This window comes from Vicugna pacos, chromosome 11, assembly GCF_048564905.1.
Source record: "Vicugna pacos chromosome 11, VicPac4, whole genome shotgun sequence".
Taxonomy (NCBI): domain Eukaryota; kingdom Metazoa; phylum Chordata; class Mammalia; order Artiodactyla; family Camelidae; genus Vicugna; species Vicugna pacos.
The window spans coordinates 52,513,931-52,537,422 of NC_132997.1; the positions used below are offsets into that span (position 1 = coordinate 52,513,931).

The 23,492-nt window shown below is 43.3% G+C and overlaps 1 protein-coding gene across 2 annotated transcripts in view; it reads right to left on the bottom strand.

Moving 5' to 3' along the window:
* The window catches only part of HKDC1 (hexokinase domain containing 1), a 40,818-nt gene extending 21,321 nt beyond the window's left edge, over window positions 1–19,497 (bottom strand). The window contains exons 1-7 of one of the 2 annotated variants that reach the window (XM_006212892.4): window positions 18,341–19,497; window positions 13,033–13,195; window positions 8,791–8,939; window positions 8,570–8,689; window positions 4,894–4,989; window positions 3,707–3,806; window positions 1,439–1,622 (exon numbers count right to left, since the gene is read on the bottom strand). In XM_006212892.4, the coding sequence (XP_006212954.1) occupies window positions 1,439–1,622; window positions 3,707–3,806; window positions 4,894–4,989; window positions 8,570–8,689; window positions 8,791–8,939; window positions 13,033–13,195; window positions 18,341–18,403 (875 nt within the window). In that variant the 5' untranslated portion in view covers window positions 18,404–19,497. Of the gene's footprint in view, window positions 1–1,438; window positions 1,623–3,706; window positions 3,807–4,893; window positions 4,990–6,391; window positions 6,493–8,569; window positions 8,690–8,790; window positions 8,940–13,032; window positions 13,196–18,340 lie in introns of those variants that run through there. The other variant, XM_072971400.1, reaches the window with a different exon arrangement.
* Between the last annotated feature and the right edge of the window lie 3,995 nt (window positions 19,498–23,492).

Consider the following 23,492-nt stretch of genomic DNA (forward strand, 5'->3'; position numbering starts at 1 on the left):
TCCTTACCATAGAATAACAACCAATAAACATAGAAGGAATGATGTATTTAGAAATTCATCAATGGATGCTAAGCTACAGAGTGATAGTTTAATGAGAAATAGGATATTCACATAGTCTCAAAGTATCTCTTCACCAGATAATGATTCTCTACAGAGGGAATACTCCACCTTATGGTAGAGAAACCTCTTGCATCTCCCCTTAACCAGGTGATTTGAGTTATAGCAACACCCATAATGGAACAAACATCACGTGCTTCCAGATCTGATACCCTGGGCAGGACACACATCATTTGTGTGATAGTCCTGCCAAAAATGCGTCACCTGAATCTAATCCTGAGAAAATGTCAGAAAAATCCAAGTTGAGAGACATTCTGTGATATAAATGGCCTGTACGCTTGACGGTCATGAAAAAACAAAGATATTACAGATGATTATAAGAGGCTGAAGCAACACAGCAGCAGCACAACATGTGTCAGTCTGGACCTGGCCCAGAACAGCATTTTTTCTTTTTCTTTTTATAAAGGACTTCATTGTGGTAGCTGGTGAGTTTTGAATAGATCTGTAAATTAGATATCAGAACTGATCAAGTGTTAATTTCCTAATTTTGATAATTATACTTTGGTTATATAAGAGAATGTAATTGTTTTCAGATAATATGCTCTGAAGTGTTTAGGAGTTAAAGGATCTTAAGTTTGCAATTTAATGTCAAATGGTTCAGAAAAATAATTTTATACAGTCGTATATTTTACACATATGTGTACTTTGTGTGTGTTGGTATATATCTATACACACAGACAGAAGGAGAATGTTACTATTTAGGGAATCTGAGTGAAGGGGAATTTTGTATTATTTTTGCTACTTCTCTGTAAGTCTGAAATTATTTTTTAAATTTCTAAACTTTTTCATTCAACAAGCACCTTTTGTTTTTCAAACAAACACTTAATGAGCTGCAATAATGTGAAGACACTATGTGTAGAAAGGAAAGGAAAGTGGCAGGAGGGGCCAGCTGTCTGGAGCACAGGCAGAGCTGAGGCAGGTCCCACGCCGTTACACGACAGGCGAGTGTGGGACGAGCGCGGAGAAAGGCTCCGGGAGACCTGAGCCAGGGAAGGACTCACACCAGGTGCTGCGTGATTAGGCCTCTGAGAAAGTGGGTGCAGGGGAGATGGGAAACACGAATGAGGGCCGTGCGCTCCCTCAGGCCTCACTGGTTTGTTCTGAGGCCACTCATCTGAATGAGCCAAGAAGGCAAGGCCTGAGTTACCTGGTTCACAACTATGTCTCCCCTGCTTCTGGAATTGAATTAGAATTACGGATATGACCTAGGGGAATGCACTCAATTTCCTTGGCTTCACTTTCCTCATCTGTCCAGTGAAACTGAAATACAAACCTCGTCTCATAAACTCAGATTGCCCAGATTACACCTTGGAGTACTCACAGTTGCTTCCCAGGATTGAGAGAGCCGAGGTCCAGCTCCCGGTCAAACTCGGTGCGGATGTCCTCCAGGGCCCCGTCGTCCCCGAAGGCCCCCCACTCGGTGTTGATGCACATCCTCCCCTCATCGCCTTCCACCAGGTCAATGTTGCTCATGTCCTCCATGTAGCACGCGTTGGTGCCGGTGCCTGGACAAGGGATCAGAGAGAACACACAGAGACGCAAGGGCTCCAAGCTGGGCAAAGACAGAGGGAACTCTCGACCGCCTGAGAGTCCTCTGAATGCACCACAAAGTGCTTTTGATCCACTCCCGGGCCTGGTTCTTGCTGAGGGAAGCAGCTTTGGCAAGCCCGGGAGTTCATGAGGAATAAAGCTGACATGTCAAGTCTACACTTGTCAGGGTGTTAATGGTTTGCTGTTATGAATGGAGTCAATTGTGAAAAAGTCCCCGATGAATATGTATGAAAGCTGACAAAGCACATTTACAAAGAGGAGGATAAGTTAATGTAACCTTGTAAATACATATTTTTTTAAAATCACCAACCCACAGTAATTTTTTAAGCCCTTTCCCTACGTTGCTTGGCCTCTTCTCTATTTGATAATAAAAACATTCCTTATTCACAGCCTGCCACAAATTGTTCCTAACATAAGCTACATCCTTGTCTTTAACAGTGATTAGCTATTACAGAAGAAAGCAACATGCCATTATTCAAACACAAATTTACTCTAAAGAAACACCTCAAACACTTGAGTAGTAGCGAGTGGCTACAAATAGGCACAATCTATTTGGGTCCTATCGAGATGATAGAAATGTTCTAACTAACTGGATTGTGGTGATGGTTACAAAACTTTTAAATTTACTAAAAATCACTGCATTATACACCTAAATGAGAGGATTTTTGTGCCTCAATAAAACTGTTTTTTTAAAAATGTAAGTATCTTCCCCTGGCTGATACTCTGATCTTAGGATTTTAAAGCCAACATGAGAAATAAGAGATATAGAGAAGTAGAATGTAATACAATATTTGGGAAAAGCTTTTCTCCGAAAAGCACACTGTTTAGGCATGGCCCTCAATCTACAGGTCACCAGACATTGTCACTAAGACAGACACAGTGGACAGAACTGATGCCATGACAGGCAAGCACCAGGCCCATTCTGAGGTGTGGGGCTCCAGAAACAGAGAGGCAGATCAAGCCCCTCAGCTGTAAAGATCCTGCCCTTTGGGCAAGTCCAGCTGAGGACAGGGGGTTGGAAATCAAGGAAAACAATTCAGAAAACCCCCCTCAACAGCGGTAAAGGAATGGGGAACTGATGGGGTAGTAAAGAACAGCCTATAAATCTGATCCACTTGGCCTTCCTGTCCCCCAGACAGCCTTTCCACGGGCCCCTCCTGGAGACCCCCCCCAGCGCAGATGTTGAGACCACCCACCAGGCAGCTCTTCTGCACTGCAGCCTCCGCTCTTCTTGCCTACACGGAGCTATGGCCTTTGGGCTGGCCTCCCTGCTCCAGCCTTGCCCCCAAGAGTTGATTCTCCACACAGCACCAAATAAGCTTTTTAAAAATGCATTCCCCATTTATCCATCCCCGGCCCAAAGTCCTCCAGTGCCTCTGTCTCTTGTAGGGTAAAAGCCAAAGACCTTACAGTGACTGTGTCCACTGTCCTATGCAATCTGCCCCATCCTGTCCACTCTCTCTGGCCTAAACAGCCTTCTATTCTCAGCCTTCACTAATTTTGAATCAGCCACCACTCAGCCTTTTAGGTTTCTTCGAGCACCCCAGATTCACTCCCATCTCAGAGGCTACAGGACTCTCTTCCCTTCCACTCCTGTTTGCTCCTTCCTCCTGAGGTCCCTGCTCAAATGTCACCTCAGGCCTCAGAGGCCTGCCCTGACCACTCCACCACACTTACTCTCAATCACATCACCCTGCTTTACTTTCCTTATCATACTAACCACCATCTGAAATCACATTGTTTGTTTAGGTCTTTTTGGCCTTTAACCCACCTCCCCACTGAAAGCTTCGTAAGTATAGGAACCTTTGGGATTCTCACCACTAAGAATCCAATGCAGAGCACAAGGCCTGGCACACAACAGGCCCTCAGCAAACACTTGTTGAATGAATGCATGTATTAATTTTCCATCTTCCTATGTTGCTTCTTCTAAATAGAAAGTACCAATAACCTTCCCACAAAATTTATTCAGAGGTCCCTAAACTAAGCCCTAAACGAGCCCCTTTCACCCACCTCCAAAAAGCAAGTCAAATTGAGTTACCAATGATGACACCAACTTCGCAGTAGGGATCATCATAGGCGCACGTCATCATGGTCCCCACAGTGTCATTGACCAAAGCCAGGATGTCCACATCTATGTCCTGCTGGAACACAAGTCGCAGAGGGCATCAGTGGGTGGGAGGGAGGCATTATCCCATTATTTTTCCCCACAGAGGAAGCAAAAGCAGTGAAGATGCCTGGTTGAGACAATCACTACATCCCGCCTTCCGGGCCTGCCTGCAAGAAACAAGGCCTTCGTTAAGTTTCAGGGGCCCAGGGGAGAGAAAGAACAGTTGGGAGCTGAAAAATGGAACCCATTCTCCTGCTTTATGAGCGAAGGCTTCTGTGCAAAGGAAACATGAGGGAAAGACCACTAGGACTCCAGCCTGTGTTTGAGGGACCCTGAGGAAAGCATGTTTATTCTGGGAGCAATGGTGTTTCCAGGAGAAAACACCAACGTCCTCACCCACGGGGACATTTTAACCGGCCTCAGCCAAGTCCTCTCCATGGGCAGCACCGTGCGCTTCCCACCCTACCAAGTCAACTTGGGTTATTGCACCACAGTTCCACAAGGTTTGAGGGAGCATTTTAAGGTAAAATGAAAACAATAAGAGAAGAACACAGGATACAAAAGAATATGAACTCAGCTTTGAATAAAAAAAGACTGGAAGGGTATTCATCAAAATATTCCTTAAGCTGTCAGGGTAACAAGTCATTTGGGTTTATTGGTGTACTTCTCAGCTCAGCAAGGAGCATGTCTTGCTTTTGCAGTTATTTAAATTATTGTAAAATGAATTCAACAAATAGAGATATTCAATGAATAGAGAGTGGAAAGTTGGACAGAGAGCCAGACTGGAAAGAAAGTGATCTTTTAAGCCTCAGAGAGGAGAGGTGGGGGTTGAAGCACTACACGTAGCATCAGGTCTCAGGCAGCTGGGGAGGGCCCTGGGGAGGGCCCTGGGGAGTGCGAGTAACCCTTCAACGGTGCTCAGAACGAGCTCCACATACCAAGGCTCACTGGTGGCTTTAACCAGATAGCACAGCCACATCTGTGCTACAGTGAGACCTTCCCTAAGGTCAAGTTGAGGGTAGGTACAGTACGAGAGATCCCGCTCCCCACTCCCTGCAACCCTAAAGAGAAAGGGGCTAGGACTGGAAGGGCTCCCTGAGCTGAGGTAGATTCCTCACCTTGCGTTTTTTCATAGCATTTGCCAGAGAGCTCACCACATCGGTGTTCTGAACGCCCCGTGCCTTAAACTTCTTCGTCCATGAAAGCAGGATGCCCTGAGGGAAGATTTCAGATCCACAAAACTTGAAGAAGACACTCACTTCTGAAAATAAGCTGCATAAATCTCATGCTCAAAGTGCACCCGCCATGGCCTTCTCGTCTTTAAGCTGAATCACTCTAATTCTTCCAACATTTTCTCAGAGGTTTTTTCTAATAATTTCAACATCTTTCCTATTACTCGCATCTGAGCAGTTTGAAACATAATACATTAGAGCAGAAAGAACAATAGCTGCAGAGTTAGAACGCTTGGTTTTACAAGACATTGTCCAAATCATTTAACCTCTCAGCCTCAGTTAACTCATCTACAAATTGGAAACGTCACTTCTGCCTCTGTCACAGGAATGCTCTGATGGAAGTATCTGGTGTGTGGTAGATACACATGATGTGTGCACAATGCCGGGTTTGCCAGGTCCACAAAGAACTGACATGGTGTTACCTCGTAAGACTCCCTTGGGAACTTAATTTCAACTTAAAAAAATTCTTCTCAATTTGCATTATCAATTATCTGCTTACAATTGGTGTTTCTGAAGAGTTTCATGTCTAAAACAGCAAATAATCACAGAATTTTTCAGACTGGAAGAGAACTTGGAGATTAAGAGACTTGCCCAAGGTCACACAAGAGGAGCTGAGCCCAAACTTACAAACTCCCTGACCACCCCCTACATCCCCACTTCCACACTCTTAGTTTATGGATAAAGCAGCCAAGCTTTAGAGAGGAAGGAAACTTCTCCAGGTCTCACAGTCGGTGAAGGACAGAGCCCAACTGGAACACAGGTCTCTGATGGCCCACCAGTGACTAGGTTTTCACCCTGCACCACAGCACTGCCTAGTGGCAGTTCTCCCTAACTTCTGCCTTCATGGGCTATAGTAATATCCCTGCTTCAACCGGACAGAGGAGTGAGAGATTGCTGAGTGACCTCCTTCCAAAAAGGTTGCTAGGGATAATGTGGGAACTTTTGAGGGGAGAGTATATAGGGAAGTGGAGGAAAAAAGCTGTACATACAACCATATATATTTAAATTATGTATATAGCATAACACCAGTATTTAATAGATATGACTGAAAGGAAAACCCAACAATTCTAGTAGTGGGCATCTCTGAAGGTTGGGATTAGAGGGGATTTCTATTTTCCTCTTTAAATTTTTTAATTCCTACCTTCTTTTATCTCTTTTTTCCCCCCTATCTTACAGGAGTGTTACCATTTAATCATCAAAAACACATACACACAAGGAAAATTCTCTTTGGCTAAGAATTTTCCGTTTCCTCATTTAAACAAACAAAACAACAACAAAGTGATATCTTCCTTTAATTCCCATGCCCTGAACTTCTTTAATCATTTTTCAGTTTCACAAAGAATCCCCTTTAGCCACACCCCCCCATGAAGTCTTCCCTTCCTACCTCCTCCTGCATTTATACAGCTGAGCAGACTCCACCTTCTCCAAAGCCCTTATTTTCGTGTCACAAATCTGCTGCAGAATCATGCCCACTCTCAGTTATTATTACTAATGCACCTCCTTGTGGCTGAAACTTCTCTACTTTAGACTTCACTGAAAGGCAGTTTGGGAGGAAATTTTATAAAATGCAAGTAATTCAACTAGATCTTGAAGAGAAAAAGCATTTCTCTTTTCCTCGATATAATCAAGCACACTTCCCTAGTTTAAATGTCATCTGAAAACCATTACTGGGATACAACACAAAATGGATCAAAATGCTTTCAGGCATCTGCTGGCATTTTAAACAATGTTTTAAAGCTGTGCCTTTTTAGAAAGTCAGTGTGGTCAGGGAGTTGATGAGCTTGGGCTGAGCCATTCTTGGCCATGTGGACTTGGGCAAATCTCTTTACCTCTATGAACTGCAATTTTTCTCAAATATAAAATGGAAATAATTAAATCTGCCTAATATGATTGTTTGGGGATTTGAATGAGGCAATGCACATAAAGAGTTCAACATAGTGCAAGATACAGTGTCAAAATCTGGTACAGTCTATCATCATCATCTTCTTCCTTCTTCCTGACATCTCTGTTCCTAAGCTCAAACAAGAGACGTTTAACTATTTGGTAAATCAAGGTCAGATTCTTGACTCCTCCCTACAACTGACTCAGAGGAACTCTGATCTCCACACCAGCGAAGACAAGCAAAGCTCCCCTGGCCTCTTCTAACATTCCCTGAAACCTTCTTTATACTATATTTTTTCCCACTTCTTTCTTTATAAAATAATTAAAAAGTAAACCTCAGCCATCTCCCATATAGATAGATGATGGCAAATTCTCATTCAGCAGAATTCAGTAAATGATTGATTGCACCTTCAAATGTAGGTAGTTATCAACAGCTATTAAATATAAGACATTGTGCTAGAGACCCTGGGGGTGGAAAAGGAGGACAATACAAAATAGTGCCTGCCCTCCAGAAACATCTGTTGAATTGGGGGACAAGGTACAAAAGCATGAATAGACAAATCATATAGGGACAATCATTCAAACCCTGTAGCTACCACTGATGCACCAGGCACAGTGCTTGGCATGGTACGGATGCTTTGTTCAAGCCTTACCTCAGCCCAGCAAGTAGATATTATCCTTGTTTTACACATGTGAAAACAAGGGACCCAAAGTAACTTGCCCAGTGGGCACAACTTGTCCTGATCCATGATTCAAAGCCAGGTCTGTGGATCATAAAAATCTACTCCCTTTCCACTATGCCAAATGGCTCAAGCCAACAATATCAACCACATCCCAAGGTGGTCCATGATATCAGGTGGTCCATGAATTGACTGTCATCTGAATGTCCTGACCAGTCCGTGCAGCAAGAGCTCATGGACAACCACCGGGGGCAAGAGTGGCCTGGGGAGACCTGAATATAGACAATAATCCCCTGGCTTCAGAAAGCACATTGTCCTTTTTTATGTTCCCTTACTGGTTTTCACAGATTCAAGCAAGATCAGGTTTGATTTCTCCCTGTTTACAAACTGAAAATCTGAGGTGTACAGAGATAGATTACCCAAGACTCTAGCTGGCTAGTGGCATAGCTGAGACGGTACATCCCAGGTGTGAGGTTTGCTCAATAGCATTGTCACTCCAGTGACCCCACCTCAATCCTCCTCCCAAGGGCTTACTGTAGAAGCAGACTCTCCAAGCCTTCCCACTCTAGTAACAACAGTGGTTCCAAGTACGGTGCCCAGACTAGCAGCAACTGCATCACTCTGTAACCTATTCCAAATGCAAATCTAAGGCCTCACTGATTAAGAAACTCCTGTGTGGGGCCCAGCAATCTGTGTTTAACAAGACTTCTGGGATTCTGATGCAACCAAGGCCTGAGAACCACTGAGTTTGGTGGTGGAAACCATTTTGTTTCCTTTGCTGTGCCCATGTTAAGTGTAAAATCAAGGTAACTACGTTAACATATTCTCTGCCTCACATTTCCACATCACTGTTAAGGGGGTGGTGGCAAGAAAAAGAAAAAGCAAGCAAGAAAACTCCTGCTGATCCCTCCTGTTCCCAGCCTGACTCCTGCTCATGCCACATTCTCCAGCTCCAAACCCAAATCCTACATAGCTTCTTCCGTCCCCAGCAGCAGCCTTACCTCTTCCAATTTAGTCTGTCTGCAGGGAAATGAAAAGGTTAGGCCGAGAGGAAATTTCTTCTGCTTCAACCCTTTGGTCTTCATGAAATCTGCCAGACAGTCAGCTACATATTCAAACAGCTGCAGAGAAAAGAAAGCACAGGACCCCGGGCTAAGGCTCAGTCGCCCATAAACTTGATGCCAAGGCCTTCCCCCACCTTCGTAGAGCTCCTGCCCGGTACCTGTGTGCCATTCCCTCGGATGATTTCATTGGGTGTTGGGTAGAACTGACTCTCCATCTGGACGTTTCGTTTCCCCTCTTCAGAGACTTGCACCTTCAAGACTCGAAACTTGGATCCTCCAAGATCCAGGGAAAGAAACTCTCCATTTTCTATTAGAAAACAAACCAAGAAAAGTTATCATTAATTGAGGGTCTGCTATATGGCAAGCCCTGGTTGGTCATGGGAAGCACAGGGAGTGGCATCTAAATCAGAGCAGGTGACAGAGCTGAGTGTGACAGGGCATCAGGCAGCCAGACCGAGGAGCACAGGGGTCCAGGGAGAGGAAACTGTGAACAAAGGAATGAGACTGTATGGGGGTGGAAAGGTCTGTGTTTTGAGCAGGAAAGAGGTGTGACAGAAATGAGGCTGGCAGGCAGTCTTGGGTTAAAAAAATCAGGAAGGATTTGGAAAAGCCATCCCATCCCAAGGAGCTTAGGATTTATCCAGAAGGTAGTGGGGAGTCACAGAAAGTTTTAAGAAAGATTTTAACCAAGATTTGATTGAGGTTTTGGGAAAACACCTCTGGCACTAACCAGGATGGACTGAAGGATTTTATTAAAAGAGGAGGTTCCTATGCTGCAACCCAGGTTGGAGGTGACACAGAAGACCTACTGTACTGTAATGTCTGCGCGGACTGATTCTTTCCTCTGGCCACCAGCACCATCATCGCACTGTGGTCCCCTCACTCCACCAGTGACTCAAGACCCTGGTTCACAGAAACCACACAATGTGATCCTTTTTGTGACTGTGATCCCAGGAAAAGGACTCATTGGACCTCAGAGAAGGGAGAACCTGCCCAGAAGACAACAGCAGCAGTGGGGCCGTCAGGATCTTTACAGACATTATTAAGATTGTTATGACCTCCCATCACGGTGACTATAGTTAATAATATTGAATTGCATATCTGAAAGTTACTAAGAGAGTAGATCTTAAAAATTCTCACCACAAAAAAAGTTTTTTGTGACTATGTGTGGTGATGAATGTTAACTAGACTTACTGTGATCATTTCACAATACATACAAATATCCAATCAGTATGTTGTACATCTGAAATTAATGTGCTGTATGACAATTGCATCTCAACTTAAAAAATAAAAAAAAAACAATAATTTTTTAAAAAGAAATAATCTTTCATGAGGGTGAGGCTTCCTTGACAATCTGTCTGCTGGGGACAACCCTCCAGTGACCTTTCAGCAGCTGGAGGCTGCCATGGACGCCAGGAGTTTCCTTTCCTAAACTACTGCCAGGACTTGTAACTCTGCTCCGTCCCCATTTCCAAGTGCAGCATCTCCCGAAGTCACATAATGACTGAACGTGGAGCTTCCTGAAGATTCAGACTCTCCAGGGGTAAGAGGCCTGGGAAACCACGTTTAGGTATCGCCCCAGGTAAGTCTTATGCTCAGGCAAGTATGGGACTTCTGTCCTAGTGCAGACCCCTCAGCCCATCAGCTGACAACACTGGGGCTCCTGGGTTCACCCCCAAGGCTCACCTTCCAGAAGGCCTAGGAAGCTGCCTGGAGACAGATGCCAAGAAGAAAGGCAGCTGTGGTGGGGCCTACAGAATCAGTCACATTCAGATAACAAGATGGCACTTCTGTCCCCCTTCCCTTATGACTGACGGAAGAGAAGGCACTTTTAAGGTGCTAGTAAGGACAGTCAGTTGCAGCTCCCTGACTGAAAGGCTGGGAGGTAACTAAGCTCAATCAAGTTACCCCTTCTCAGGTAGGTTCAGATGAAAGGAGGGGAAACTACAGAGTTGGAGTAGGCACACTCAGAAGGATTTCTCTGGAATTTGCATACATTTCTGAAATGGAGGCCCCAAGAGATTAGGAGAGTTTTATTTGTTTGGTTTTGTTTGTTAGTAATCGGGAATTATACCACCAGGTTGCAGAAGCTACGCAGGACTTGAGACATTTTGGAGAGTTTAAAGCATTCCTTCCTTGTGACCTCATCTGACCCTAATGACCCCACAAGTTGGTGGGACAAACTGGCCACAGCCCTTTTACTAATGAGGACAGGCGTACAGTGGTTCTGGGACTTGACAAGGTCACTTGGCTCCACAGGGACTCTGGGCCCAGGGACCTGACCATAGCTTGATCACTGGTGATATTTATTGTGTGATGAGAGGCTCTGAGGAGACAGTGAAGAAAGGAGGTGGTGTCTCCTCGTCTGAGGAGGAGGGAATTTCTACAACTTGGTCAGTTTCACTTCCAAACCTTCCTGAAGCAGCTAGGGCCGGGAAGACACATCCAGCCAGCAGCCTCTAGACCGTGAAAGGCCACTTTCCTTTGCTTCTGGGACACACCTCTACAAGAGGAGCCACAACACAGGAAGCCAGGACTCTGACCTGGTGCTCCCTCCTCTCCATATATACACCTCATGACTCAGGTGCTTCCTCAGAATGGCCCCAGATGACCCATCAAAGACCACAGTCCCCTCAACATTCTAAAGAGCAGTGTCAGAATTGAACAGAGATTTCAAAGCAGGACTGTCTCTTTCCACAGCTTATGTTCCTCCACGGTGGTACACTGCCCACGCCACATGCCCACCCACAAGCAAGGGAACAGGCTGCTCCACCACAGGACCCGGGGGCCTCTCAAATGGCAGAGCAAAGCTACTTTGGACCAGACATTAACAGAGGGGGGCCCAGAGCCCAGCAAATCCAATCAAAGTTCTCTGAGAGCTCCCCAAACTTGAGTCTCTGCTCCTTCAAGAGCCCCAAAGTCCCTGCTAGAGCTTGGCTGGAACACTGGGACCCTGAAATTGGGGAATTCCCTTGGTCTTTAGTGCTCTCAGCTGACCTGGGGATAGCAGTTACACCACGGGGTTCTTACGGGAATTGTGTGAGGCAGTGCGTCCCTAGCACCCCATGGCCACAGAAGGTGCCTGGTAGATACCAGTTCCTTTCCCTCCTATGGCCTTACCCAGAGGTTGAGAATGGAAGAGTTTGATGAAAACTCAGAGATTCCCTCTAGAGTTCTCTAGGCTGTGGTAAGAAAAATAATGTTTCTCCCAGGATGTCTATATCCTAATCCCTGGATCCTACGAGTATGTTAGGTCACATGACAAGGGGGAATTAAGGTTGCAGGTAGAATAAAAATTGTTCATCAGTTGACCATGAGATTGGGAAATTATTCTGGATTATCTGAGTGGGCCTAATGTAATCACAGGGTTTTTAAATATGTAAGAGGGAGGCAGAAAGATCAGAGCCAGAGATTTGAAGATGCTACACTGGGGCTTGGAGATAGAAGGGAGCATGAGCCAAAAAATGCAAGCGGCCTCTAGAAGCTGGAAAAGGCAAAAAAATGGATTCTCCCCTAGAGCCTCCAGAAGGAATGCAGCTCTGCTGACACCCTGAGTATAGCCCAGGGAGACCCATATCAAATTCCGAACTTCAGAGCTGTAAGAGTATAAATCCGTGTTGTTTAAAGCTGCTAAGCCTGTGGTAACTTACTACAACAGCAATAGAAAACTAATGCGTAAGCCAACTCTTTCATTTTATAGGCAGAAAAAGTAAGGCTAAACATTTTTCCAAAGATCACTGAGGAATGACAGAGCTGGGCCTAGAACCCAGGTTTCTTAAATTATCATTTAATATTTCTTCTACCACAACATACTATCTTCTATCACTTACTGTCTAAAGCCTAGAATCTAAAGCCTAGAATCTAAAGCCTAGATACCTAGGCGTGAAATGCCACTTACCATCCATTCAACAAACATTTCAGGGCCTAGTGTGCATCAAGCACTGTGCAGCGCTCAGAACACTGTGGTGAAGAAGAAATAGATCCTGCCCTCATGAAGTGCTGGACTAGTGGGGAGGCTCTCATACACAGCATGGGGATAGGCACTCTGACAAGCTCCTAGCCCAGCATGGGGATGCTTCCCAGATCAAGGCAATAATCTCTACACTGAGGTGGAAAAGCTAAGTGGTGTTCACAAGGGTAATACTTGGGATTCTCCAGCAGGAGAAGGAACACAATGGGTAGGGCCAAGGCAGGCAGGGAAAAAGAAAGGTGCATTTGAACTTTGGTCCAAACTTTTGATATTGAGCCACTGGAGCATAGAGAAATGGGGAGGTAGGGGCGGGGAATGTGGAGAGAGGGCTGCAGAGATAAGCCAGGGTACAGGAGCAAACTTCAGGCACCCATCAGCCTAGAGGGAACCAGGAGGATCATGGTCCCTGGCAGCCCATAGCCCCACTCACCTGAGCCATCTGGAATGGCCCTGACAAAGGTGGGCAGCATCTTTACTGAGGCTGTGGGGTTGGTGTCCTTCCCCAGGCCCTTCTGCATTTCAGCCTGGAACCGAGCCATGATGTCCAAAAGGGTCTCATCAGAGAGCCGCATGTGATACAGGAACCTGTCCACCTGGAACAGATACCAAAGTGATCAGGATTGGCTGCTGGGGACACTTGCCCTCCATTCGAGGCTGTGAATTCCCACCCCAGGCATGAAGTTGTGTTCCTGATTCTAGACAGCTTCTTATTTTAATTAAAAATTTTTTTATTGAAGTATAGTCAATTAACAATGCTGTGTTCATTTCTGGTATACAGCACAGTGATTCATTTATACATACATAATCATTTTAATACTCTTTTTCATTATATGCCATTACAAGGTATTGAATACAGTTCCCTGTGCTACACAGTAGGACCTTGCTGTTTATCTATTTTATATATAATAGTTAGTATCTATAAATCCTGACCTCCCAATTTATCCCTCCCTACTCCCTTTCCCCCTGGGAACAATGTTTGTTCTCTATGTCTGTGAGTCTGTATCTGTTTTGTAAGTAAGTTCAATTGCCTTTTTTTTTTTAAAGATTCCACATATTAAGTGGTATTATATGGTATTTTTCTTTCTCTTTCTGGCTTATTTGACTTAGTATGACGATCTCCAGGCCCATCCATATTGCTGCAAATGGCATTATTTTATTCTTTTTTATGGCTGAGAAGTATTCCATTGTGTGTGTATGTATGTATGTATGTGTGTATATATATATACCACACCTTCCTTATCCAGTCACTTGAGGGACAGCTACTTGATGTGGATTCCCAAAGGTTCCTTGCCTAACCCCTCATCAAGCTGAGGACAAGATGGGGAGTTAGAAGAACAGAATGGAATGGAAGGCTGCGGAGGTGGAGACTTATTCTGAAGCACAAGCTCTGAGGGAAAAATGATTACCCACTTTTTCTGACGGGACAATGGAGGGGCAAAACTAGGAAGGATTCAGTTTCTAATTCCTAGTTCAAGACACTCACAGTTGTCTCATTGCCCCTACACTAGAAAAGAATAGCTATAGCTTAAACCTTAAATTCCTAGACACGGAAGCTTTCTTTTGTCCAATAATAACAGTATATATTCAGACATGTCTCCCTTTGTTTAGTGGCTGCTGGAAAGCTCAGAACTAAATTCAGTTTCCAAGTGCTATCTCTACAGTTCAGTGCTTAAATTTCCATTCTGTTTTTAATTGAGGTTGTTTTAATTAAGATAGTTTAATTTTTAAAGCTAGCCCAAATTGCTATGGGAAATGAGTGCCTGTCACTCAAATAACCAGGAAATTGTGGCAAAGGACCACTGCTCCAATGGAGGAAAGTGATAAAAATCACTATGGCTGTGAGCAGTCCACGTGAAGGTAATATGTCACATCATATTACCTTCCTCCCCATGCTAATGCTAATCATTTGGAGCTGGCAGCCTGGATTCCCAGGGCTCACTGGGATGGATTATCAGGAGGAGGGACAGTGGCACAGGCACCCTGTATTTGTCACCCCTGTTTTATATACTGAACAGCCTCTCCACCCATCCAGGTCACGAGGCGGCTTGATCTTGGCACATTCCTGCAAGTAATTGCTCTCCCACACTCTTATCTAAGGCTAAGAACATTTATTGTAGTCTGCAATGTGCTTTCATGTATGTCACCTCATCTAATCTCTGAAACATCCTTTTGAGGCAACCGGGTAAGGCCAAAATTATTGCCCCTAATTGAGAGATGAAGACTCCAAGGCTCAGAGCTGTTAAGCAGCATTAGGAGAGCCATAGGAAGTGGCAGCACTGGGACTATAATGCAGTCTCCACATTCCTTGCTACGTGGTCAGGGTTTGCTTCATAGCTTTATGTGGGTCCCACAAGCCCAACAGACAAATTATACCAAAGCCCAGGGGCCACATGACCTTTATCATAGGACAGGTACCCAGCCATCAGGCCTAGAGGACAGGCATCCCAGCTCAGTCCAGGGCCACTATGGAGTTCTAAGCCACTGAGGTGGTCCATGGCTCCCAGGACTTGGGGGGGCCAGAGAGAGGCCAGAAAACCATCAGAGAGCCATTAACAAAAGAGGACAATTGGGCTTTCAGCATATTTGAGAAGATAGGATGGAACCAGGTCAAGCTTCATTAAGGGCTTCCTGTTCACCCTTAGTCTGTTTATGACTAATTGGTTGGCACAGCCACATATACAGAGAAAACCGACAGAAGGGACGTGACCCAAGTAACTGGGGCTTGGGGAAGGGTGAGATACGCTACACGGGAACTAAACTTGCTCCTTTATCACCCCAAGGCCCCTCACACAGTGCCCGTAAACGTACTGCTCATTTTTCCTCAGCCCCAGAGTATAAAGAACTTCTCGAGGCATCCCATAGCACCATCCCTCGTAAAGGGAAGTAATGGTTTTGAGGCCCTTCTGGGGTCGTCTGTGAGTTGTAGTTTAACAGAGTCATTCAGGACTTTGGATTACTACTCCTGTTGTTGCAATAAGTTAAACTTATGACAGACAAAAATGTCTCCTTAGTATAGGTTTCTTGTCTAGCCTTTCTATCTTCCACAACACCTGGAACAGCAGCTAGAAGGGAAGAATGACACATAGGCTGGGACAAAAAGGTTGCGTTTTAAATCCAAACAGGTGATTTGAGGCCTATTGGCCTCACAAGGCACACAAGTTGCAGGCGCAGGGGAGGGTACTTGAGTTGTAGAAAACCATGCCTACTTTTGGAGTGACTCACAAACTATAACATAAGATATCTTCTGAACAAAAGAGCCAACAAACATCACAGTTAATGTAGGAAGAGTAGAATCAAAAGTGTGAGCTTAGGAGCTGCTGAATTACAGCATGAATGAGTACTGTGTGTGAATGTGGGAGCCAGAAGGGACTTTAGAGATTACTTAGTCCAAAGGTCCCATATAAAGAATCAAGTCATAAAATGGTTCAACTCTTTGACCCAATGATTTCACTTCTGGAAATCTACCCTTGAGAAATAATCCCAAAGACAAAGTACACTAAATACATACCAATGTTTATCTCAGCAATACCTTAATTGTTAAAAAATAAAAGTGGCTAAATGTCCAACAAGAGGGAAAAGGTAAATTGTTCAAGTTGACTGAGTATTAGAAAGATACTAAAATAATTATGGAGAAATGTACACCAGTGGTTACAATATAACAATAGGTGAAGGATATAAGATTCTGAATTGTACATACAATATAACTGTAAAAACATCCAGGATAAAAAAAGACTACAAGGGCTTCCACATGGTAAATATGTCAGTGTTTGTGAAAGAGGTGGGTGGGATTAAAGGTAACATTTCCACTTTTCATAATGTTGACTTATTAAACTGTAAAAAGCACACATGGGAAAATCTAACCAGTCCTTTTATGAATGGACAACCTGCAGGTCAGTGACCAGACTCAGCCCAATGTTATCAATAGGTCAAATAATGTCAATATATGGAATTGGAAAAGAAGCTGTAAGAGTAGTTTCTCCTTTCTTTTTCTTTTTCTTTCTCTTTTTCTTCTTTCCTTCCTTCTTGTTTTGTTTTGCTTTTGTTTTGATGTTGGTATAGGGAGATTTTAAAAAACTGTTCCAGAATCTAAATAGTAACCCTCACAGGCAAGTGGGGCCCAGGATCTTGACAACTCTGGAGTCAGGAAGCACAGAAACTAAGGAGAGGACTGGCTACCTGAGTGGGACAGAGGAAGAGCTCATACCTTTTGACCAGGTGTGCTTTCACCATAAGTAGAAGTGAATGAGTTGGTGTTCTCAGAACCTGTGACTCATCCCAGCAACTCATAAACCAGCCTGCGTGGCTAGGTCACTCACTCAAGGTGGTTGCGTACTGCTCCAGACTACTCCTGCTCAGCTCACTCTCAGGAGCTTTCTTGCTTTCCCTGGGGAGACGGAGGGGTCAACTCCAAGCCTTGACAAAGGATGACCCTCCTTCCACAAGGACGTGGAACAGATCAGAGGAGGCTGCGCATCCTGCCTCCTGGACGTGCACCTGGGCTGGTGGACAAACATGTCCAGCTTGATTCTAGGGTGTATCTAAAGGTTAACCACCACAAAGGGGCAAGGATATGAAACTAATTTGCAGAACCAAAAGTGTAAAGTTTCCAAAGACTCCCCCTTCGGGACTGGGGAGACTCCATGCAGGTTGCTTCTTTACTAAGAGGTCTTAAGCAATGCTGTATAGAACTTTTCCTTAAGAAGTCAGTAGAGGGGTCTGTGAATCTAATCAACAAATGAAAATTAAGACAGCTTAACTCTGATTGACTTACAGTATTTTAAGATTTGCTACTATAACCCAACTCTAATGAACTCTCTCTAATGAATGTAGTGGGAGTTTATCTCACTCAGCAAAGTAGGGGTCCCAGGGGTCACGCTTTCTTTCTTTCAGTCTGAAAAGCCAAGAGGCATCAAGACACAATAAAAACAAAATTATAAAATAAAAATAAAAATAAAAAAGACACAATGGAAAGAATGCTGGGAAGGAGTTAGAGACAAGTTTAATCCTCACTCCACCTTAAATACTTGTGTAATCTTGGCTAAATCCACCTACTGTTATCTATAAATTGAGGGAGGCCAGTGCCCAGGGCCCTGCCACTGGTAGCTGGTGTGGCTACAGTGGCAGGCAGGGCTCCTGCCTTTCTCAATGTTGAGGGCCCCCAGTTGAGTCTTGGCAACTTATCACCAGCCCACCTTAGAATGAATTTTATAGACAGATTTCTTGGGCAAAGTGGTGAAATAATGCACATCATTAAGAGCACACCATTCACAAAAAGCACGTGCCAATAATACACATTTTGATTACTGTATGTGAAAGCTCACATCCCTCTTGGTGTCCACATTTATATTCTTTCAAGCACGTGAAAAATCATGAATTACTTTAAAAGTTCTCACATTTTCTTTAGAAATGACTCTCCTCTCCTTTGTAGCCTTTCCCCTCAAATATCCCTCACATCAAACACAATCGTCATCAAGCTTTCTAAAGACTTTTTCCTCTTCCCTTTCCTGTCTGATATCTGCCAGGAAGTCCAGGTGAAATTCAAAGCTCAGGACAGTACGCCCAGCCTGTGGGAGATTTACTTCCTCTTCCCCCTCCCCCTCTACGAGCTCTGTACTGCCCCTGTGCTTCTTGCATCTTTTCTAATAAGCTCTCTTAAGTCCTTTTGCACCTAGGCACAGGATTGGTGAGCTCTATCAGTGAAGACTGAACCTAGATCTCTCAGCTTGATGAGTCCTTACCTTCTTGATCTGATCTTCCTTCAGTTTGGTGAAGTAAAATGCCATCAGGTGTACCGCAAACATTTTTCCCCAAGTTTGGTTTCTTCTGAGATGAGCAGAGACTTCTGTGCAGTGTTTACTCCCACGTCTCCAGAGCGCTGCCCACTTCCAGCTCAAGCCAGAGGCCTCCGGGGAACTAGGTGCTACAGATTAAATACTTCCAGGCTGCTTAGTTCAATGATTAAACTTCGCCCCCTCTCTCTGGTCCCTCCCTCCGGCACACACTTGATCGTCTAATAGGAGGCTCAGGATGGTAGCTGAGGGTGGGTGGAGGGCAGGCAGGGGATGAGTGGCTTGACTCCTTGAGAATCGGGTGCCACAAAATCTTGTTGCTAAGCAACACTCTCAAGCCAGTGCCCCACCAAGCCCACTCAGCCGAGGAAAATCTCCTGAGAAGTTGGGCGTTAAACAAAGCCAAGTTTCAACCAAGCTGAGCTGCTCTGTAAATGCACAGTCTCAGGCTTTTCTCTTTAGTCTTTTTCTTCTCAAGCCAGGGATATACCTCCTGACTCCCTGCTCCTCTCCAGCACCATCTTAAGACTAAGCATCGCCCTGGTCAGGGAGATTGCAAGAATGTTGGGGCAAGTTCCTCTGTTTGTGACAGGTCAGATTTCTTTGCTAACAGCCCACAGTAACGGAAAAAAGTCAGTAAGTTTTATCAGTTCACAATGGTAAGCCAGAAAACCTTGATTTTGTAGGTAATAAAACAAAACAAAACAAAAAAATCCATGACAAAGAATGAACTGAAGTCACCTGTACTCATTGGAAAGCTGCTGCTGGAGAGGAAAATGGAAGTTACAGAGGGAAGGTGTCTCAGGCCACTAGGATATTCGGTTCACTCTCTCATCTCACGCCTCCCACCTGATGTGAGAAGGACCCAGAAAGGGGCCAATGTATGGGTACAACAGACCTTGCACTCTTCCCAGAGTCACTGGTCAGCTAACGAAATCAACAACAACGCTGTTAACAGCAACTGACGTGGATGAAGCACTTGCTATTTTCATTTTATAAATGAGAAAACTGAGGCCTAGAAAGGTTAATTTACTCAAAATCACAAAGCTTATAAATCGTACAGTAAGGAATCACACCCAGGAGTTTCATTTCAGGGTGCAGCTCTTAACCAATACATAATATTGCCTCTTTTCTTTTTCCATTCAATAGATACTCAATTAAGAACTACTACAAGCAGCAGCATTCTGTTGGGTTTTATTGTCAAGAATTCCAACTACAGTTGACCCTTGAACAACATGGGTTTGAACTGCATAGGTCCATTTATATGTGAATTTTTTTCAATAGTAAATACTTCAGTACTACATGATCCAGGGTTGACTGAAACAGCCCACAGATGTGGAATCACAGATTCAGAGGCAATGCATATACAGAGGACAGACTATAAGTTACAGGCGGATTTTTGACTGTGTGTAAGGTCAGGCGCCCCTAACCTCTGAGTTGTTTAACGGTCAATAGTACTTGGAAAACTAAACACAAACATATCACTTCAACAGGATCTTCCCGGGGTGGGGGGGTGGCAAATGAAGAAATTCCTGAATATAACTCCCAAATACTAATCAAATGCTTCCTAAAATTAGCAACTAATCTGATGTCAATGAAGGTCAGCTGGGCACCCCAATGTTTCTCCACTCCTCTAGGTAATTGCTCTATAGTACAAGGGGGAAAATGAGTTTTTTCTCCTCAGCTTAGCAGCCTCAGCTTTGTATGCTTTTCCACTGCATAATCTCATTAATCAAGACAATTACCAGACAATTGCCTGGCAAGGGAACCTTCAACAGCTGCCTCTTCAGAAGCCACTGATTCTCCAATCAGTGTTCTTTACCCATCCATCATGTGGATGAGCCACTGGAAGTCTAGCATAAGCCCAGAGTGCTTGATTAAAATTATTCCAGATGCTTTTCTCAGACTGATATAAAACTGTCTCCCAGATTGAGAAACACTAACCTTTGCAGTCTGTTTACCCCTCAGGCTATGAACTCTTTTAGCCCCTCTACTTTGTCGTTTCTACAAGCAAGCAAAGGTTAATCTTTAGTTGTTGACATTATTCAATTCCCCAACCCATGTGGAATTGTTGGTATTCTGAAAAAGACGTGCTGTGCCTGAGTCTGCTCTGGATAAGGATAACATCCTGGGCAGGTGACCTGCCCACAAGTGATAACAGTACTTGCCTTAACTCCTTTATTTAAATAGTAACCTCTGAGGTGCAGTATGGCACCAAGGTCATTGATTTACTCAACATAGGGATAAGAGGTTACAAGGGCCTGTGGACAAAAGGATACAAAGCTGTAACCAAAGATCTCTGTAATCTTATGGTTGTTTTCATGCAGCCTTTGGAAATTTAATTAGGCAAATGACACCAGAGGATTTGCATCTGTTCTATCATTCTGTCTTAAATCTAAGTACATCAGCATCTACATTCCAGGTGTGAATTAGCCAACTGAGCTGAGACACTTAATGATTATAGAGGTCACGTGTATTTGGCGTCGTCTAGCTAAGCCCCCTCACTTTATAAAGACAAAATATAATTTGATTATTTTACCATTCTTCATCTGATTATTCCAGTTCAACCACTTATTAAAGCTCTATGTAGCTATTCAAGGATATATAAGTCTTACAAGCACTTAGATTTTGCTTAAGAACATCCATTTCAGGATTGGCACTAAGTGACATTTTACTTAAAGTGTGTCACCTGTCTGGCCCAAATCTTCCATGTAAGAAGGGAAACTCACGTCTACAGACATCTCTATTTCCATAGAGCTCTTCCTTATGGGAAAGCCTAAAGATAATATCTGCTTTCCTGTAAGTACTAAGCACAGTAGGAGGACAAGAAGTCCAATAGAATTTACCTACTGTTTAGTAAACACTTGTATAATATTTACTAGGTGTTTCACAATACTAATTCCCATAGCGACTATCATTTTCTTCATTTTACAGATAAGAGAAACTGAGGCACAGGGCTCAACTGGTACATGATGCAATAGATATTTGAATGCAGGTAGTGTGGCTGCAGAATCCATGCTTACCTACAGTGCTACACTGGTTCTCACTAACCTGGAAGCAAAGCACAGGAAATACAGGACCTAAGCTAGGAAAACTGGCCCACAGGGAAGTGCACGGGCCCTGGGCTCCCGCCTTGGCTCTGCCCCGACTAAACACAAAGGCTCCAAGTTCATATCTGTACAGGGTTCACAGCTCCCTCGGTGGTCATTTGGAGAAAGAAAATAAATGAGATCACATAAGAGAAGCCATGTGGCCTACAGTGGGCCTCTGACTAGGGACCCCTTCTTAAAACCGTTATTTCATCTCATCCCATTTGGTCCCTTACGATAAGAAAATGCATGCAGTCCTTTCAGTACCTTCAGTAAAACAACCTTAAACCATGATATCACATATGTAGAATCTGGAAAATAAAATAAATTAGTGAATACAACAGAAAAGAAATATACTCACAGATATAAAAGACAAGCTAGTGGTTACCAGTGGGGAGAAGGAAGGGGGAGGGACAAGAGAAGGGTAGAGGATTAAGAGGTTCAAACTACTATGTATAAAATACATAAGGCTGGAGGATATATTGTACAGCACAGGGAATATAGCCAATATTTTATAATAATTACAAATGGAATATAACCTTCAGAAATTGTGAAACACTGTTGCATACCTGAAACTTAAATAATATTGTAAATCAACTATACTTTAATAATAAACAAATAAATAAATAAACTTGAAACAACTTAAAAAAAAATCACTGTAAACCGTTAGAAGGTACCAGTTTCATCTCCTGGAATTATAGAAACAGTTAGGAATTTTATAAATGTTTACTCCTGTTACTAAAGAAAACCGATCTTGAATTTTGTCCCTTTTTAAAAAAATATGTCCAAATTTAGGTTGTCCATAATATAAATCAGTCTGACTTGCTGGTATTCCATTTGCCGCAAAAGAATAAGAAAGAGAGTGTGTGAAAGAGCAAACTGCCATAAAAGAAAGTCAACGTAGAAACTTCCAAACCCTGCCAGCGGTTACAGTTACTATGGTGTCTCCACGGGAACAACCACAAGTGAAGCAGAAATGTTAACTTCAGCAAGTTTCAAAAGAATACTACTGATAGTTTTTTATAGCTTTATTCCTGACCCAAGAGCAGTCAGGGAACACTCATGAAGAAATGAGCATGTATATTAACTATATTTCAATAAAAAGTAATTAATTAATTTTTTAAAGGGTGCATATTATGTAGATAAATAATACCTTAGTAAATTTGATATTTTTAAGGGAAAAAAGAAAGAAATCGATTGCATACATTAATTTTTTTATCATAACTGTACATTAAATTAAGAGCTATATTTGCAAAATACATATCAAGGAGAAACAAGTCATATAAGGAAAGGCAGTTCACATGGCTTTTTAGCATTTTTCAGAGTAATCACAATCTCAATTGCACAAAATAGCAAACTTGACCCCTGGTTAAGCGTTACATAAACCCACAAAGACAAGAGAGCTTAACATAATTTTGGAAGACTGAAAGCTGACAGAGAAGTAATAGCTTAGTGGAGGATACACTGATACCTAAGTGTCTGCAGGCAGTGATTCTGCTGAGAAATGAGCAATGGCACCTGTAATTCTAGAAATGCTCAGGAATTAGAGACCCTTAGGAAAGTAAGAGGCAAGATACAGAGCCAAAAAAAAAAAAAAGAGAGAGATTGGCTAATGTGATCCAACAATCCCACTCCTAGGCATATATCCAGAGAAAACTCTAATTTGAAAAGATACATGCACCCCAATGTTCACAGCAGTACTATTTACAATAGCCAAGATATGGAGGCAACCTAAATGTCCATCAACAGATGACTGGATAAAGTTGTGGTACATAAATACAATGGAATACTATTCAGCCATAAAAAGAATGAAATAATGCCATCTGCAGACACATGGATGGACCTAGAGATGTCATACTAATAAGTCAGAGAAAGACAAATATATATCACTTACATGTGGAATCTAATAAAAGGGCACAAATTTATTTACAAAACAGAAACAGACTCATAGACATAAAAAATAAACTTATGGTTAGCAAAGGGGAATGAGGGGGCAGGGATAAATTAGTAGT